At 49.2% G+C, this 18,140-nt stretch overlaps 4 protein-coding genes across 4 annotated transcripts; 2 read left to right on the forward strand and 2 right to left on the reverse strand.

The window, feature by feature from the left end:
• Nucleotides 1-4,093: 4,093 nt before the first annotated feature.
• On the reverse strand, nucleotides 4,094-8,114 carry EI90DRAFT_3290899 (uncharacterized protein). Its single transcript, XM_039067250.1, has 7 exons — nucleotides 7,642-8,114; nucleotides 7,530-7,543; nucleotides 6,994-7,442; nucleotides 6,780-6,916; nucleotides 6,461-6,621; nucleotides 6,117-6,314; nucleotides 4,094-6,046 (listed from the first exon to the last, which is right to left on the reverse strand). The coding sequence occupies exons 1-7, from the start codon at nucleotides 7,837-7,839 to the stop codon at nucleotides 4,258-4,260; spliced, it is 2,946 nt and encodes a 981-aa protein (XP_038913636.1). The 5' UTR covers nucleotides 7,840-8,114; the 3' UTR covers nucleotides 4,094-4,257.
• A 2,823-nt stretch (nucleotides 8,115-10,937) lies between these two features.
• EI90DRAFT_3067280 (uncharacterized protein) lies at nucleotides 10,938-12,717 on the forward strand. The gene is given in 6 exon segments (XM_039061010.1): nucleotides 10,938-10,963; nucleotides 10,976-10,999; nucleotides 11,043-11,162; nucleotides 11,219-11,802; nucleotides 11,883-12,534; nucleotides 12,556-12,717. 4 exon segments carry the CDS (start codon nucleotides 11,043-11,045, stop codon nucleotides 12,667-12,669), a joined length of 1,470 nt encoding a protein of 489 aa, XP_038913637.1. The 5' UTR covers nucleotides 10,938-10,963; nucleotides 10,976-10,999; the 3' UTR covers nucleotides 12,670-12,717.
• A 1,813-nt stretch (nucleotides 12,718-14,530) lies between these two features.
• On the reverse strand, nucleotides 14,531-14,770 carry EI90DRAFT_2928123 (uncharacterized protein; the record flags this gene model as incomplete). Its single annotated transcript, XM_039054956.1, has 1 exon — nucleotides 14,531-14,770. A coding segment is annotated over one exon (240 nt), but the record flags the coding sequence as incomplete, so codon positions are not given.
• A 2,147-nt stretch (nucleotides 14,771-16,917) lies between these two features.
• On the forward strand, nucleotides 16,918-18,057 carry EI90DRAFT_2998482 (Osmotin thaumatin-like protein). The gene is made up of 4 exons (XM_039056263.1): nucleotides 16,918-17,255; nucleotides 17,317-17,505; nucleotides 17,559-17,675; nucleotides 17,732-18,057. The coding sequence occupies exons 1-4, from the start codon at nucleotides 17,168-17,170 to the stop codon at nucleotides 17,890-17,892; spliced, it is 555 nt and encodes a 184-aa protein (XP_038913639.1). The 5' UTR covers nucleotides 16,918-17,167; the 3' UTR covers nucleotides 17,893-18,057.
• The last annotated feature ends 83 nt before the right edge of the window (nucleotides 18,058-18,140 follow it).

The following is an 18,140-nucleotide window of genomic DNA, read 5'->3' on the forward strand; positions in this document are numbered from 1 at the left end:
CATGTGTGAGGTCTCAGTGGATTGCTCAGCACATAGAGCCATAAGTGATATGATGGTGTGTATATTACAGTGTGTGTCAGCAGATAGCCTGGAAGTTACCACTTACCCACATGACTATATGTACCTCATAATTACATATGGCTCAGGGTTCAGGGCTATTGCCCTGACATTCTCCCCCCTTGTGATGCATACATGGTTAATGTCAGAGACCAGGTTGAGACGAGGGAATGTCTCCATGGTGGAGGGCTTCGGCCTCAGCGACTTATGCCAGGAGCGCTGTGCCAAGTAACACGTCCATGCCCTAACTTACTAAACTGGCAACCAGAACTGAAGGGGGTAAACTCTAGTCGATTTTATTACTGAGGTGTAACCTATGTACAAGTTGAGTATATATATAGTTACAATGAGGGCAGGCCCGCAAATGGCAGAGCCAAGTGGAGCGGAGCTAATGGGGTTAGACATTAGCTGATTGAATATTACTGACAAGTCGGGTTACAGGGTTAATGGAATGGTAGGCGATAACCCAGAAACGGAAAGGAGGGATAGGCCCGAAGGTGGGCTTGCAGGGCAAGTGAGTGTATTGCCCAGCAGAGGCGGGAGTGCGCTAGCGGACATCAGAGCTGTCCGGAAGCCTTCGGGGCTCCATACTTAGGGAGGCGTAGGTAATAAATTGAAAGGAGGGGGTGGAGACCATCGAGGGGTACCGAGGTGATTGCAGAATACGGGAGCTCCGAGGTTAGTGAAGGAGTGGAGGTAGACTGGAGGGATCGGAGGGAGTGGAAGTCGATGGCCAGGGATGGATATGACAGTTAATGATGAAGAGAATAAAAAAGAAAAAAAGGAAGTTACTTTGAGTTTGAAATTTTCAATGAGTGTTTTATTATTGCCACCTTAAAGTGGACGATTTGTACATGTTGGCAAGAGAAATTGAGGGAATGAATGGGTGTGGGGCCATCACTTTGAAGTGAACAGTGATACATGGGTATCATGAAGGGGAAAAATGATCAAGAGAAGAAGTTTTTTCAAAAATAAATTTCAACCCAAGGACTATATGTCCTTGGTATTCCTCCTCACTTGTTTCATGAGGAGTTGTCAGAGACTTGGATTATTGTCGGAGTCAGACAAACTGTCAGAAGATGGATGGAAGATGGTTTGGGTTTCTGTCTGAGTCGAGGTCAGAGTTGATGCAGAGGTCTGTTGGAGCATGTGCATGGATATGCAGGCGGAAATATGCGGCGCATCTGGAAGTGCTGTTCAAGGTTAGCAGAGTGGGATCGTGGCCTCAGTGACTCAGGTGGAGTGCTGTGCCCTGAGCTTGACATTTGGGGGAGATCCCATATTTACAGACTGACACTTACAGCGGACTTCAAACAAGACTTGCGGGTGGAGTGGACCTGTAGGAGGAGCGCGGACTCTGCAAGCACGGACTCAGAGGGGGGGAAGCCCCCTTTGCAGAAGGAGGGACTCAGACCAGACAGGGGGGTACTCTAGTTGATTTCAGACTGAGGTCCCCGAAAGTATTTACAAGGTATAAGTAGGTAAGAGAAATCAAAAGAGGGACCGGTTGGTCCGGTGCGGAAATGAGCAGGGACTTGTCAAACTAAACCAAGGACGAGAACCTGGGAAATGGGAGGCAAGGAATGAATAAAGTCAAAGCGGATCAAGTACCAATATTGACAGATTAAATGAATGAATAGGAAAGTGCAATAGCACACAGATCAAATGCCAATATTGGGATGAACATAATAGGCACTCAGCAAGGAATGAATGTTATGTTGCCGAGTGACAAAAATGGCCAGAGGACAAAAGTGGAGGTCAGCGCACGGCACCAATACAAGTCTGCAAATAAGCAGGGTCGGTGTGGTGCCGACACAAGTCTGCGAACAGAGGTTGATCTGTCAGCACTGTCACACAAGGACAGCATGAAGGCCAACAGAGGTACAGAGGGGAGTGGGAGTGTTGACCTGACCAGAGGTGTCAAGGGCAACCAGAAGTGGCCAGAGGGTGCAGAGATGGGCAGAGGGTGCGGAGTGGGCAGAGGGTGCGGAATGCATGGAAGCGGGGCATGGCTGTGACCACATAGTGGGAAGCAATGAGTGTGGTTCAGATGGAGACAAGGCAGGCATAGGAACTGGAGGGACTGAATGCTGGGAGCGCCAAGGGCTCAGGAACTGGAGGTAAGGTCGGAATACCGGCAGGGTCTAGGTTCTGATTATTGGCCAAGTCTCATGCAATAAGGCAGGGGGGCCAGACATGGGGTTGGGGGCTGGTTAGGATGGGTTTCGGGTCAGCGGATTTGCCTATCGGCATTGGTTCACCACTGACAGAGCCCTGGGATTTGTCGGTCGTGACAGGAGTCATGTGTAAATGGTGTTTACACACAAGTGGTGGTGGATGTGGGTTTGGGTGGAGAAGTTTCTGCAATTGTTACTTGTGGTTCCTTGCATACAATATTGTGTGCAGGGCCTCAAGTTGGAGGAAGGTGTTTTCATGGGCACCTCAATGGTGTGTTACTGTGTCACTTTCCCTTTCCTCAAGGGTAGAGTTATTGCCCTGGAGGAGGGTTTTCCTCCAGGTTGTTCATCTGGACATCCAATTGCTGTGTCAGATGCAATGACATAGCCTGAGCTATGGTGTCAAGCTGTGGGCTCGATGAGGTGGGCACTTCCTGGGTGGGAGCAGGTTGTTGTGTTCCCGAGCCACTTGGCTTGGGTGTGGAATACGGTAAGTTTACCATTCTTCCCATGGGGAAGGGTGGTCGCTGGCTCATTTGTCCAGCATGGAGACTTGTATCTCTCTCTCGGTACTTGGATGCTTTCGCTTCCTGCCCCACAGCTTTTGTGGCATACAGTTCCATGAAATTGAGCACACCTGTTATGCACTCCTACAGCATCAACCTTGTTGGCCATCTCCTTGAATGATGTTATGGGCTTTGTGTTGGAATATGGGATGGAGTTGTCGAAATTGTATCCGGTGCAACTACTGGACTTATCCAGAGCTCCAATTCAAATGGCTTCAAATCCAGGTCACATGGCAAGGACATAAAATCATGGACAAGCCTGGTATCGAACCCAGGACCTCTAGCGTGCATCCATACACTACTCACCCTTGAGCCATGCCGGTATAGGCTGTTAAACTCTATACTATTGGGAACATATTATATTCTCCAACAGGAGTAACCTCCCACCATCAGGGATGGAGTAACCTCCCTGGCATAATGGGCGAGTAGTGTATGGATGCACGCTAGAGGTCCTGGGTTCGATACCAGGCTTGTCCATTTTATGTCATTTGTCCAGTCACCTGGTTTACCTCATTTGGATATCACGGAGTAAGTCCCGCGGGGCAACGTGAAATTTCTTCACTTTGGACTCCATCTGGTGTAAAGGATAGTGCACTGAGCTATCAGTGAGTGGTGGCGGCTTGTTCCAGGGTCAGACTTCTCAAGGATCGAAGATGAGTCTGGCTCAGCACAGCCATCCATGAACGACCGCGTATTGTTGGTTGTGCATCAAGAGAAACCGCGCAGTAACCAGATAGTATATTCTCCACAGGCAAGGATTGCTTCCAGTCCCAAGGCAGTCGACCGACTCTCAATGCATCGAGGAGCTCGGCCTCCTTAAGGGACTTTCATCGAATAGTATCTGCTTAAGTTTCAGTCAAGTGCAAAGATGCCATGTTCGCGGATTATGATGGCTCACTGTGATGCAAGTACAGGCAAAGGTGTAAATATCGTCTCGGTGCCACAGTTGAAGATTTCTGGGGCACAATAGCACGAGGTGAATGCAGGACCTGACGATGTATCCCCTGTCGTTAATATAACCGATCCACTAGGTCAAAGATAGCCCGAGGTCACACAACTTGGTGTGCCCAGCCTCGCTGATTAATATAGAATTGAACTTTGAATACCCACCTTGAAGTGTAGGCAGGTTACCAGCCTCTATTAGAATAGATTTGAAGTGATCGTTGGCAGGCAGCGCACAACCACAGTACGACGCAGACCACGTAATTAAGGATGAATCGCAGTTAGCATCTTGCCTGCACAGATTGGACGAAAGAAAGTCACAACAATGTACAGATTAATTAGCCGAGTCACCACTCATAAAAATAGCGAAGAAACAAAAGTAGAGACAAAAACATGGGAGTAAACAAAATTACAAGTTCAGAAAAGAAAAAAAAGGAGGGGACGGAGACTACAGTGAGTCAGGTAAAGGGAGCAAACCCGAGAGATCCCTTTTAGTTCCGAGTCCCTAACAAATCTCAGCCTGAAAACCTAAGACTGCTCATGAAATCCACCATCCCATTGGGAACGTGTCGCGACGAAGGACCACCACCCGAAGAAATCGTCGTTTTCTCCCGATGGGCCTTCTCCGACTCTTTCTCCCGCTCACCCTTCCTCAGTCCCTCTTTCTCTCCTACTAAAGGTGGATAAGCATGATGAGACCCATGGCTATGATCCTTCCCGTTGACCCCATGTCCTCTCCTCTCTTTCTCCTTGTCCCTCGACGAACTTCCCCACCCTCCGAAGATACCCAAATGTCCAGTAAGACTCATCTTTCTAGAGGGCTTCTTCGTCGTTGTCGTCGTGACACCGTTCTCGTTCTCGTTCTCAATAAGTGGAGACACGGACCTTGCTTCGCTCGTTTGCAGCGGTGACGACCGATGCACCGCCGAGTCCGCTAACGGTTTCTCCGGCACAGAAAGAGGTAGAGCAAAAGAATCCCCGACAACACTCCCAGGCCTCGATGATGAGGGGGGTCGTCCATTTATCATCGGACGGGGGGGATTCACCGTACCAAAAGATGATTCCGATGAAGACGGATCACCTGTACTGAGCGGTCTTGCTGGAGATAATGGATGCGCGGAAATAGTTCGGCGCGGCGATCTGTGATGACTGATGGGCGTCTCGAGCGTAACGTTTAGTGGAGATGTCGACGGGGGACCGGAAGTGAAGAGGCCATCATCCACAGTTGGGGATCCTCCAGCAGTACGAGCGTTGAGAAAAGCGGATATAGAAGGCCTGGTAAGGGATGAATGCCTTTTGTGTCCGGTTTGTCCTTGATTGGGACTAGGAGGAGGGGCAAGGTGAACGGTAGAGGGAGTGGTGGTTGGTTGAGGTGCAAATGAATGCAAGTTGGATGGGAGGGGAGGGACAGGGGGAATGTTGGGGTTTATGATGGATGAGCGCTTAGGTGATGACTGAGGGGATTCAGGAGCAGTTCGGGGCCGCACGGACGTGTGGATGCGAGGTAGATCTGTAGACGTTCGTCTCCGTTGTAAACCAGTGGGACTATATGAAACGGGGGGAGAAGGGTTAGCAGTGGGATGATCCACACTGGGTGCCGCTGTTAGAAGAGTCGTTGTGGAGCCTGTACTCAGACTATCTTTACGCTTCGTTCTGAACCACGAGGTGCGATGATTATCCTTTTCTTTCTCGTTTGTAGAGGAATGTGGAGCGATTTGGGAGAAGAGCATTGACGGCTCCTTGTGTAAGGTCAACTTGGCAGGAGCAAGCTCTGCTCTCGTAGGGGATGGTCGTTCTTTCTTTCGGAAAAAGGACGGAGTGAGCGATTGAGACGATGATAGTAGTGTTGATGAAGCCGCGGATGACTCTGGTGCTTTGGTGACCCTGGGCGCTGACTTGTGAAGTTTGTGCGGGGAAGGTGATCGGGGTTGAATTTCGCTAGATACCCTAGAAGAGGCAGAAGATTCATGTGGATTCAGATGCGGCGTTGTCGACGTGTCCGGGCCAGAAACGGATTGGGCAGAAAAAGACGCTCTCGATTCAGTCGGAGCAGAGAACGTCGAGCGCAAAGCGTCCGAGAACCCAATTGCAGGAATACGGGGAGGTTTTCGGGGAAGTCCAATCGCTTCAGAGTCCATGTCTACCGCTTGGTAGAACAGTACATAGCCAGCTGCTGTAGATGTGTCGCCAAAATATTTCGGTATGTCCGATTCCTGGATGGTCGAGACGTTGTCATCGTCAAAAACGCGCCACACTCCACCATACGACTTGACGATCGCTATGTAATGACCGTGGTGCGGTCCACTAATGAAAATAGGGAGACGCTGTCAGGTCCACAAACCCCTCCATCACATCCCAAGAGTATCCAACTTACCCTCCTATGTGTACCACAAAGGAAAAGAGTTCATACAGCCTATCTGGATCCTCTGCATCATCCACGGTATTGAACAGCCTCAATTCGAGCGGGAACGCCACTCGATAACCGAGCTTGACATACTTGTCCTCATCCCAATTATGCTTGAACCTTTTCAAATGCAGCGCAAGCACGTTCGGTAGCCGTTTGATTTTCATCCTTGAAAGAACCATAGCCCCAAAAAAGGCAATTGTGTCACACAAAAAGCAACGTCAATGGTGCAATTCAATCGTGTGGAACAACCATATGCGGGTGGCAATCAGACAAATAATGACGTTGCCAACCGCCTATGCTCAATAACTCACCGCTTCTCAGCCTCCTGGAGACCGCAGCATGAGTCGCAGAAGAACTTGTTCTTTTCGCACAGCATTTCGCTCGCACTGAACTGCTTCAAACAAGATGTGACGCTCGAATTCCGTTCGATGTCGATCGACAAATCCAGAAATGCCTCATCCCGAGACGAGACCTAAGGGAACGGACTGTTGTAAGTTTCAAATTGAAATGAGCCGATTTGTGACCACGGGGACACGGATAATCCCGATCGTAGAAAGGTGGATGAGGACCGCGTGATGCCCTGGCAATATCGGAGAGGGATCCGAGGGGGTTGATCGAACAAGTGCTTACAATTTCGCAGGTCAAGCACCGCGTTTCATTTGTCAGCGCTCCTTCAAAGAGCGTCTGAACGAGTGTTCTTGGATGAGGTGGCCGTGCAACATTATTTGACTCGTTGGATGTGCGTGTGGATGCAATTGATCGTGACACTGGACAACGGGTTAAGGCAACAATCAGCAAAAACGGGAGGAAAAGGGAGGGTTTAGAATAACAAGGATCAACTCACGATCCTCCCTCCCTTGGACGTTCCCCTCTAGGTCCTCCACAATTTTATTAAGTAAATAATTCAAAAATTCATGAGCATCCTGATGCATTGAGCTCCTAAACAGTTCGTTTTCCTTCTTCAATTTCGTGATGAATGATGTCGGTTGTACCGTCCCCTTCATTTGAGGGTGTGATGAGATGTGCAAGTATAGGGAACGCAGAGCGGAGAAGAGAGTTGAAGGGATGGGGGCAGGTGTCGGAGGCGGTTGCGTAGTTGTTTGGGGGTGGCCCCTTAACGGGCGCTCATCTTTGTGCAAGGGTGGTGTAGATGAGGGGGAATCGGATCGGACGAGCTGAGGGACAGGTGGATGTACACCAGATGGTGTCGTCGCGTGTGGGTCGGGCGTTAAGCAGATGAGCTCCCGAAACGGCTGGCAAAAATACAGGGCTTGTAGCACAGAATTGACATAGCTGGGAGGGTGTGAACAAAATTATCGAGAAGACATATAAAACAGCACCTGTGAGACAGTGGGCAAATCGTTGAAGGCGTGAACTCACCAAGTGTTGCCAAACTGTATAGATGGTCCGTATGCACGAATCGGGTAAAAAGAACGCAGATAAGCAAATCCCCCCCTTGACGAATTGCAAAATGGGCAATTCAAGGACCCACATTTTCCATGCCAAACTGCTTGGCATCCGCTCCTCCGTCCTCCGCTGAGGTGAGTGCACTACCACTCCCATCCACATATTGGGTCCCTGCATGACCCGATCCATTAATTATGGAATCGCCGGACCCTGTACCACTCGCGTGTGCAGCGGAAGATTGTGGTTGTTGGTTTGAACCCCCAGTGATCCACTTCTTGAGCATCGGCCGTAGAGCACAGAGCAAAAATCGAGGGTCTTCCTATGCAGGTGGCCACTTCCTATTTGAAATGGTGTGCCGAAGGCGCACAGGCGCGCACAAACACGAGAGCAAGGATGAAGATTCAATAGATTGAGGACCAAGAGAGAGCTCTCAAATGACCGCCTGTTTCTGCACTGTCGCTTGCCCCAATTGTGCCAAGATGGGTGCTCCGCTTTCAAAGGGTGTGTTTCTCTATTTAAAAGTGTGAAGTGAGATAGATGCAGAAAGAGTGACGGTGGGCAATGCAAGGAGATAATTGTTTCGCAAATGGTTGAACCGCCACGCGATGCCAAAAAACTGAATGGGTTTGCTTCCGAGGTGGAGATCCACGCCCCGACGACCTCGGGCGCTTCGCACATCGCTAGGACCGTTTTGTCCTCACACACTACCTGTTTAGCCGTAATTATTTGGTGAACTGTAGCCTGGCCATGGATACGTGCGAAGAAGCTGGTTGTGAGCAACGAGCTGGTTCCACCCATTCAACGCCAAAGAACAAATTATTGCATATTCCGAATGTATGATGTATGATATATCACGGGCACTGCAAAAGCAGATCACAAGGCGCTGAGCGGGTATGGGTACTGTTTATTCCATCTCTCGCCTGGGGTTGGTGGGCACGAGATTAAAGTTTGAGACCCAGCCGAAATCCGAGCACTATATATTGTGGGAAACTTTGAGACAAAAGGGATATACATATGGATAGATGGGGATGCACGGAAATAATGAACTCGCAAGTTTCTCCGCTGATCGTGGCTTGGTCATCTGCGATCTCTTGCGATAGGCGGTACGGTGAATAGGATACCAGTGATACAATACTGCAAATGAAATCGATCCTACATACCCAAAGGCAGAAGCGCCGTGATGGGAAGGGAGTACGTGTTGCACCTACTAGCGTGGTACCCGTTTCAGGAGAAACTCGGGTTGGCGCCACCGAAACACCCCGGATTCCATCCCACGTCCCTTTGGGAACATACCGATCATCATCGATTGCTATGAAATTAACTCAAGCCGCAGACCTCAATCCTTGTACATAATGTGAGGCTGGGGGGGTCAAGTCTTGGTCCAGAAGGGCGTGATGAACGATCCTGACAGTGCCCAGAGTTGAGCCTCATTGTTGACCCCATGTGAAAGGGACGACGCCGGAGGCATTACGGCATTCAGCTTGGCTTGGTTTCGGGTATTTCGTCTGGGGCGTTCTTCATCGGGTATCTGCAAACCGAACATACGTCCCCCACCGGACACACCCGAGACGGATCCCGTCGATCCGAAGCTGATTTTCCATTTCCAAGGGCACGCCCGGGCTGTGTTGTAAACGCGGCGTTCCAAATATGGCAACCCGCTTCAGCGGTTCACTCGCAACCAAGATGTAATATAGAAAGAAATATAACTAAAATACACACGGCGCTCCAGCGCCCATATTTGTACTTCCCAACAATATTCCAGGCTCTTCTATGCCCAGCGCTTACGCAGGCGCCTAGTAACCCCTAGAATATTCCCGGATATTCCGGTTCAGTTTCATCATGTGACTCGTATTCCAACAGGCTGACACCAAGTTAGGCAGGACACACCAGCTTTACTCCAGTAGGATAGGATACCGAGTAAGTACTTTTAAAGGACTCGTTTCCCCACAAAGAGTACACCACGGCGTCGACCGGGACGGAAACAGATATATCGGCGGAAGGAGCTCTTCAAACATTCACTTGGCGGGGTAACCCCAAAATCATGTGGTGGCTTGTCTCCCAGCGGCGGATCTTGGCCGAATTGGTTGCTTATAGCATCGAAATATTCCTGTTGGTATAGGAGGAGAGTTGGTGTTCTGATTAATCGGAATTACAGCCGTTTTTTAAAAATTAAATCCGATTCCATCGGGTTGGTGGGGTTGGACAATCATTTACCAAAAAAAGCTGGCTCGGCCGTGAGGGATCTCCTTATTTGGGTAGATCGCTTGACGCCTGGGTCCAAATTTGTCTATTTTGATAGAGGCGCTGCATGCACACGTATATATCGCTTTCGGAACCGGAAAGATTTCTTTGAAATGGCTGTAATAGCTCATTCAACAAGCAAAATCTCCAGAGGTTTCTAGAAACGATTCTGTTGCCGGTGGAAAATGAGACGTTTCCAGTAGAAGCCAGTTAAAGCCGGTGAGGTTTGGACATTAGAGCAAGCACCAAACAGTGACAGCTTGTCCATAAGTATATCCATATATAGGTAAATGGGGCAGCCCCTTTTCGCTGCGTAGATGAGCATGCATGTGGCAGGAGCCTTGATTGTTTCGAGGAATCCCAAGACGAAAGAGTCCTGCATGGCTTGAGCATATTCTCAATCACCATGCATGTCGACATGCACATGCACATGATAAGATCCCATCATGGCCGAGGAGGAGGAGAGACTTATGAGACTTACACTCATATTCCTCGACTTTGAAATCTTATGCGATGGAATAGGTCGACATCTTTGTACTGACCTTCTCTTCCGGACCTTCATTCTGGTCCTAAACTTGAACCTCGGCGACGATTTCGGGGATCTCCATCCGTGCACTTTTGCATCCGCCGTCAATTGTTGAACTCTCACCGTCCGTCATCTGGAAGGGGAGGAGGTGCGGGAATCTCTGGAAAGGCTTATTGACATTCCCTCCGAATTCCCGCATCACATCGAATTGAAACTAATCGGTGGTCATAGCTAGACGTCTCCTCCCCGCCATGTGGACATCATCAGCTGGAGACCATCACATTATTTTGTCAGGGGGTGGATTCCCTGGCCTCATCCATAGCCCCGTCTCCATCACTTTAGCGATCCCTAATGCCAAATCTTCCGAGATTCCCTCCATCCCCTCACTCAAAAACCGTAACGATTAAGTAATAGAGTATACCTATATGCTTTCCCAGCAACACGCCGTGGATTGGAATACCTCTCTCCAATTCGTCCTCAGATTTCAGATATACTTGAACGACACCATTGTTCCATTCTCCCGAGCTAATCAAGATATTCACTTGCCTCACCGGGTTGAAGATCGGCACCCTTCTGCTTCGGCTGTACTGATGTAGCTAATGACTCAGAGAGAGGAATAGCTTATGTAAGCGTTGCACAGCAATCCACCACCCCTGCCCGGCGTACAATAGATGAGTATGTGGCGAGAGCCTTGGTCACATCGCGATGGTACTGAACACATGAAAGGCTATTGGCGTGATCTGTATCTTAAAGCACCCCAAGACGGGGTCCTGCAAGACTTAAGCCTATTCTTTGATGGGCTCCACAATGAAGGCGTGAGTCAGGTAGATGGGGCTCAGGTGCGCGCAGTTTGGTTGCATGACCTCAACACTCAATCAATGTGCCTACGTGATAGGATCCCACAAAGCCTTCTCATCTTCTTGGAGTACCATACGAGATTGCGCATCACATCTTCACATTCCTCGACTTTGAAACCTTACGCGATGGCATGAGCCTCACAAGCCGCAACATTCGACATGCTTGCGTCGATATTCTTTTCCGGGCTTTCAAATATCGTGCTGTGCTCTGCAGCGACGATTTCGGGGATCTCCATCAGTTCACGAATACCTCTTCGGTATCCTTTGTCAAGCATATAACTCTCCGGGTCACTGGCCCCCGCTCTATTCGTCACGCGAAAGGGGGAGAAGCGCGGAGATCTCTCGAAACGCTAATAGATATCCTTTCCAAATTCCCACATCTCATCGAGTTGAAGCTGGCTGGTGTTCACAAACTTCTCCTGGAGAATTCCCCCACCGTGTGGACCTCCTTCGGACATCACCAGCTTGAAAGCCTTACGTTATCTATGCATGACGATATCACACAATCAAAGTGGGGACGTTTTTTGGCCTCGCAGCCCTGTCTTCAACACTTAGCGATCTCCAATGCCAAAAATTTTGATATTCCCCCATCCCCTCACTCAAAACCCTGGAGATTAATCGGGTCTTGGGGAATATCTGCTTTCCCGACGACATGTTCACTCTACATGCATTGGAATACCTCTCCGTCGACGGCGTCGCCAGACTCTCCTTGTCAGACCTACCATCGTTAAAAAGACTGGATTGTCACTCGGTCAGCACATTGATCACACATTCGACACTCCCAAATCTTAAGGACGTTTGTTTGAGCGGGATAGACCATTTCATTTCCCCTCCAACTCCGTTCCCTTCCTTGTCGCGAATCTGGGTAGGGGGTGCACAGCAGCTCCTTGCACGCGGATGCACAACACTCCATTCCGTGGCATTGCGCTACAACTACGGGGTTCCACCTGATCTGGACGTGCTAAAGGATTCTGCATCGTCACTACGTTACCTCATCTATGAAATCCCCGAGCTACAAGACGAGGTCCCGCCGTCCTACTATCGAATTACCAAAACATTCACTTATCTCACTGGTTTGAAGGTCCGATTCAGCTTTGCTCCGCTTCGGCTATGCTGGCCCTCTTCCGAGAAGAGGTGCCCTATCAGCTCCTTACTCGACCTTTTGCAATCATTAAAGTACCTTACGATAATTGACTGGAATGTCGAAATATTGCGTGTGGACCCTCACCTTCCCGACGACCCCCAGTCCGATCGGACGAGACAGGAGGTTGTAGATTGGCTCGATAACTTCGCAATGGACTGTATGAGCGCCGGTCCCTCGCTCCTCGATGCCAACTTCAGTTGTCATGAATACGTCAGTCTCTGGGCCCCCCAGATCTTTGAAGATCTATACTGGAGGAGAACGCATACCAGGTCCTCCGTCAAACAACCTTTTCAGAGGGGGGCTTCGAATGTGGCCTGGATCGAAGGCACGTTCTTTAGGCGGTAACTGCACCCCAGCTAAGCGGGGACGCTGAGACAAACAATAAATACAAGGTTTTTCCACGCTTCACCGTTGCTGCTACCCACTCGCCAATGCGCAGGAATTCTACAGTATTTGTCTGTCCTCCAGTGCTTGCCAGGGTGATACATTAGTTTACATGAATCAGTTAACAAGATATTTAACAAGAAATCAGACGAATGTTATCTCGCCTCAGTCTTGCTGTACGTGAACTGAGGAAAGTCGTGAAAAATTTTCGCTCTGTGAGCAACGCACTTTCCATAGTGCACGGCGATACTCAGAGAAAGGAATCATGACGCCGCAACCTCAGCATCGTGAGTTATCAGCGTATGTCGATACTAAGACTTCAAACAATCTTCTATCTGCGTACCCCTACCAACGACCCAATGGACGTTAACACTATCCCTGTGTTGGTCGATGCGTTGACTCGGGCCGCCTCTGTCATTGTCTCAATATTGGGAACGAGTCGGATAAGGCAAAAGAAGAGGTTGATGTACCTGAATCAAAATGTGCGGAAAGGATCGATAATTGCATTTCTTGGCGAGTGTTTTCGCGAACGTCAGTGTGTGATACAAAGTCATCAGCACACATGCAATTTTATCCTTGGAAGTATCCCAGTAGCCGGATAAATCTTCCTGACTCCTGCGCCCTCAGAAATTGGGGAGCGCGATAAAGACTCAGAGCAACTTTAGATTACCCCCTCTAAGCAAACTCGTCACATTTTATAGAACACCCAAACATAATTCGTCCAAAGGGTATCGTGTGGATGATTAACGGTGCCACACCAACAACGAATTTAATTACGCACCCAATCTTCGAACGGGGGCTTACAATTCCTCCCTCCAACAAAGCAACAAAGAGGTATGAATCAGACCCCCCTCCCCTCCTCATGTCGAAACTCTATTGCTTCTGTGCAACCACACGTAAGGGATAGAATATCAACTCTGTTCACATCAGGGATTGAGTGGATGTTGTGTGATGGGACGTTTTGAGGCGCTTTGGCGCCTTTGTCAACACTAAACTCCTTTCTACGACGGCGTTGCCACTCAGCATACGACGCGTATATAAGGGAGAAATATTTTGGACATTCCACCTCGGATCTCTTATTCGAGTCTGAGTCTAACGCGACATAGTCCTAATTCTAATAGGGATTACGTCCGAGAAAATGATGTATATTTGGTTGTGAGGGCGTTACACCTGATTGAGACTGACGAAAGAGTGGGAGTGCATATACTCAGACTTGTGGATTGACAGGAGCGATGAGGATGAGAAAGTGATAGAGATCTAAACCCATTTTCATTACATATCGAGCTCACCTATGCCGATCAAAAAAGTTTCATCGACGATTTCTCCCGGGAGACCCTAGGATTCAAAGAACGGAGCACAGGGTGGAGGAGAGGTAGGCCTCACCTCTATGACTTCGCAATATTAACCAGAGGCTCGTTGTCACGTGGCAGTGCGGCTATCCCCGTCGCACAACGGCCCCCTAACAATCTGTAGAAGAAGTGGCTACTCGGCGCAAGCGGACATCTGTCTGTTCCATCGACGACCAACGATCTTGCTCATCTTGCAAGAGGACAAATGTATATAACCTGAATCGCAGAACAGAAAGCGATAGTGGCATTTTAGAATATCGTAGCCCCCCCCCCTTGATGCGACGACTATTCCCTTCATTACCATGGCTCGCACCCGACCCACTTTCTGTCTGGTTTCGTTCACTGAAGTGCTCAGCGATGTAGTCATATATGGCGAGTACCCCGACACCCCAACTCGAGTCTTGAGGCGTGTCACAGTTTTGGGAATGCCTGTATCTTCACTGGACGGCCAGGCCCCAAAGAGGTACGGCACCTCAAGACGCGAGTCCTAATTTTGGGGTACCGGCCCGCCTGGGTCGCACTGATGGGCGAGAGTGAGTCGGGTTCCAACCATTGTGATATATACATGGGATAGTTATGACATTAAGCCCAGGACGCTTCGCAGTCCGCCGCACTATATTATTATGTTGGAACGTTGCGATCGCTTCTCCAATGACTTGTGATTCTGGATTCATCTTGTTATAGAGGGTCTTGTTCTCTTGTAAAACGAGCAAGGCCCTTGATTGTCAATGTCTTCAAACCGTTGGGTTCCAAATCGCCTCCCGACTTTGCGGATCGAATAAGCTTGGCTATTGTCTGCCTTTCAGCTAATCGAAAGAGCAGCCAAAAAGAGCACCATCACCACAACGAGCGTGATTATCTGGAACGTTTTTTGTCTCGCTTGATGGTAGTGCACACGCGTCTGAGTCTCTAACACCAGCGCAAGGAGAACTGGGAAAAGAAGGAACGAACGGAATGGCGGTTATATATACCGAGAGCGAGACAAGAGAAGGAAAATGATGATTGAATGTTTTTAAGACACCGCCGTGCGCCTCAGGGGGCTTTAAATTAGCGTTATGGTTTTGGGGACCAACATGGTCCAGTTGGGGGACAAAAGGGGAAAGAAGCCTTGAGCGACATGGATTTCTACGTCACAACATGACGTTGTCCTGATGAAATGCTGCGCCTCGCCCTCAACTGCATCACCAAATACCAGGAACGGTACAAAGCTCGCCGTATGAATAAGACAAGGGTTCGAGGGCGAAGTGTGTGTAATCTGTGGTCTCGTTACGATTCCGTGGTGCATGATGGCACCGGAGTGCCAGGTACGCAGAGACGTCGATACATTTGGGGAAGGCGCGTAGTAAACTCACAACCAGTTTGTTAATGCGGCGTGCAACACGCAATGTGGCTCAGCTTGTTCGGTCGCTTGAGTCATCACCAGGCAGATGCAAAAGCTCAGACACGAGTTGCGAAGCAGCAGTCCCTCCAACTGTTCGCCGGGATGATCTTCCCGGACGATGACTCATTGTGGTGCTCTGTGACGTAGTTGTCAACTATATGGTCGCTCATTCAATTAGTTTCCTGTTCTCTACGCTATTGAACCTGAGACCGAGCCACGGACTTAGCATCAATTCGCTCATCATATCCTGCACAAAATGCCCATTCTCTTTACTTCCCATATGTAAGACATGAATGGTTGTATGACGAGAGCTACGATGTGCACGGCTTAGCCGGTGATGGAAGTACGTTTAGTCGACCGATTACCACTCGGACTCCGCTAACTAGGATACCGCAGCCTATTGGATTCCAATGCAGGGCACGGGTGGAAATTTTGAGTGTATGTATCGTAGTGCAGATTGAATCATTACGCTGTGAACCGGCGATGGAGTACCACCCTATTAAACTGACCATGACGAAGTGCCAATCATTGATATTCACTGTACCGCAAGTTCGTACCAGGATGGGATACTGGCCCACGATCGAGTAGTTCATTCTGTCCATGATGTGGAAGGTGACGGAAACGACAGAACAAGTCTACACATTCTCTCCAGATGGACATACCATCGGGATAGGCAGTTGAAAACAGAGCAGAGGGGCATCTACTTCTGACTCATGCCTCAATGCATGGTTCGGTACCGTAAACACCTACATAGTGCAGTACAAACCAGGTTTTCGTGCTAAGGGAGCAGAAGGAAATGGTAGAGGCGATGTGCGTGTTGATCAATTGAATAAGGGGAAGCGGACACAGCCAGGGAACAGAGTGTCATATATAGTAGTCAGCATTCAAAATGTGACACTGACACGATCCGAGATTGAGAGGACCCTGGGCAATTTGATATTTAGGCAAGACGGTGAGAATCATTTGCAGAGTGGCGGGAATGACTCTAATGAGTACATATGTGGCAAGAGCCTTGGTCACACAGCGATGATGGTACTGGAAATTACCCGCTCCGCGCCTTGAGACGCTTCACTACCAAGGTTGCGAGTTTGATCTAGGTCACCACGGCGCCCCGCAGCTAAGCAACGAGCTCCTCTTACACTGACCATTGAACGTCTGAATCACACTTGTGCAAGCGGAGATGGGTAAATTATAAAGCAGGAATGGCAAAATACAATAATGCCCAGCTTCTCAATTACTTACTTACATAAGTGCATTGCAAGGAAAAGGTACCCCTAAGTAAACTACATCAATTATCGGCCATTTCGCCGAATTGTGTTTTTCCGGATCCCGAACGACAGATATGGATACGTTGCGGCCTCACAACAGTATGTACATAATTGTCCAAATATTTTGTTGTCGGTTGACTGCGTTCTGGTATCGTGGCGGCCACTGCTTACATCATACGCATGTTGAAGCTACTCTTGATACCCGCGCATTCGGAGCCGGACAGCTGCCAGATGAGAGGAAGCTTCCTCTCATCTGGCCGCCGTACTTGCCAAGAATTTCTGGTTGAGAGACAGCTCGGCAACTCATTTTCTTTTCATCAAACAATATACTTACTCGGATCAAGGACCATGCTACAGATCTTGGGCTCCGTAGCACTTAACGACCTAAGTTTATACAGGAAAGCAGTGAAATGAATCTCTAAGGCAACATTCCCCTCTTTTGTCTCTCCTTAGGACTCACCATGAAGCTCCTCGCTGTCGCCGCTCTTTTGGCTTGCATCGCCTCTACTTCTGCCATCACAATTACCTTCAATAATAAATGTTCTTACAGTGCGACTCTCTTGAATGCTTCGGCTTGCCCATGTTGCTGACTAAAGGACTCATTCGATAGCTGTCTGGCCTGCGATTGGGAAAGCTCCCAACGGTCAGCCGGACCCATCCGTCTCCTTTGGAACAACTCTCGATCCTGGTGGCGAAGCCAGCTTTTCAATTTCGGATTATGAAATCGGTATTCGCGCCTGGGGCCGTACTGGGTGCGACCACGATGGTGCGAATTGCGAGACCGGTAGCTGCGAAGGAGGTTCGTATTCTTGACCGCCGATGAGTTCAAAGACTGATCTGTGCTTGCAAAAGGTCTCGTATGCACGGATGCTGGTATCACCTCAGACGTACTCCTCTCCGAGTATGGGTATGGAGACTTTGGCCGGTGGGGTGGTAAGAGGACCTCGTGGGATCTCGCTCGCAGTAACAGTACGTGCGGTGCCACTTTTCCTTGCGGCATGGCGATCGATTATCCTTGTTCCTAGATGTCAACATTCCTACCCGACTTGACTCCTCCGATGGCCAATCTGTCACATGCCTCGACATGAGTTGCCCTGATAATCAGGCCTACTCATACTCCACTGATTACGCCGCTGACCGCAACTCACCGCTTGGCCAGACATACACCCATGTCTTCTGCCCCTGAATTGATAAGGCCCTAGAGAAATTGTAATATATATATATACCGCATATCATACACTATACATATATGGTCTTTTTCAGCTAGCATGTTTGACACCTTGTTCACATCGCTGAGTGGAATTTCGTACTTGTAGGTTGAACAAGTCAAACTCAGAGCGCATGAAAATATGCGGGTCTGCCTGCTGCTGCCAGACACCCATCTTTTGTCTTTTGTCAGATCGACGTCGAAAAGTTATGCGAATGATCTGCTCG

The sequence above is a fragment of the Cantharellus anzutake genome, assembly GCF_015039405.1.
Source record: "Cantharellus anzutake strain C23 chromosome Unknown EI90scaffold_40, whole genome shotgun sequence".
NCBI classification, from domain to species: domain Eukaryota; kingdom Fungi; phylum Basidiomycota; class Agaricomycetes; order Cantharellales; family Hydnaceae; genus Cantharellus; species Cantharellus anzutake.

Coding starts and splice junctions, on each gene's coding strand:
- EI90DRAFT_3290899 (XM_039067250.1), bottom strand. CDS start 7,839: ATGCTCAAGAAGTGGATCACTGGGGGTTCAAACCAACAACCACAATCT. Junction 6,315..6,460: donor CTCCAGGAGGCTGAGAAGCG/GTGAGTTATTGA, acceptor GGTTCTTTCAAG/GATGAAAATCAAACGGCTAC. Junction 6,047..6,116: donor TTTGTGGTACACATAGGAGG/GTAAGTTGGATA, acceptor TATTTTCATTAG/TGGACCGCACCACGGTCATT.
- EI90DRAFT_3067280 (XM_039061010.1), top strand. CDS start 11,043: ATGAAAGGCTATTGGCGTGATCTGTATCTTAAAGCACCCCAAGACGGG. Junction 11,163..11,218: donor GTCAGGTAGATGGGGCTCAG/GTGCGCGCAGTT, acceptor CCTACGTGATAG/GATCCCACAAAGCCTTCTCA. Junction 11,803..11,882: donor AAACCCTGGAGATTAATCGG/GTCTTGGGGAAT, acceptor CGGCGTCGCCAG/ACTCTCCTTGTCAGACCTAC.
- EI90DRAFT_2998482 (XM_039056263.1), top strand. CDS start 17,168: ATGAAGCTCCTCGCTGTCGCCGCTCTTTTGGCTTGCATCGCCTCTACT. Junction 17,506..17,558: donor GACCGGTAGCTGCGAAGGAG/GTTCGTATTCTT, acceptor TGCTTGCAAAAG/GTCTCGTATGCACGGATGCT. Junction 17,676..17,731: donor GGATCTCGCTCGCAGTAACA/GTACGTGCGGTG, acceptor CCTTGTTCCTAG/ATGTCAACATTCCTACCCGA.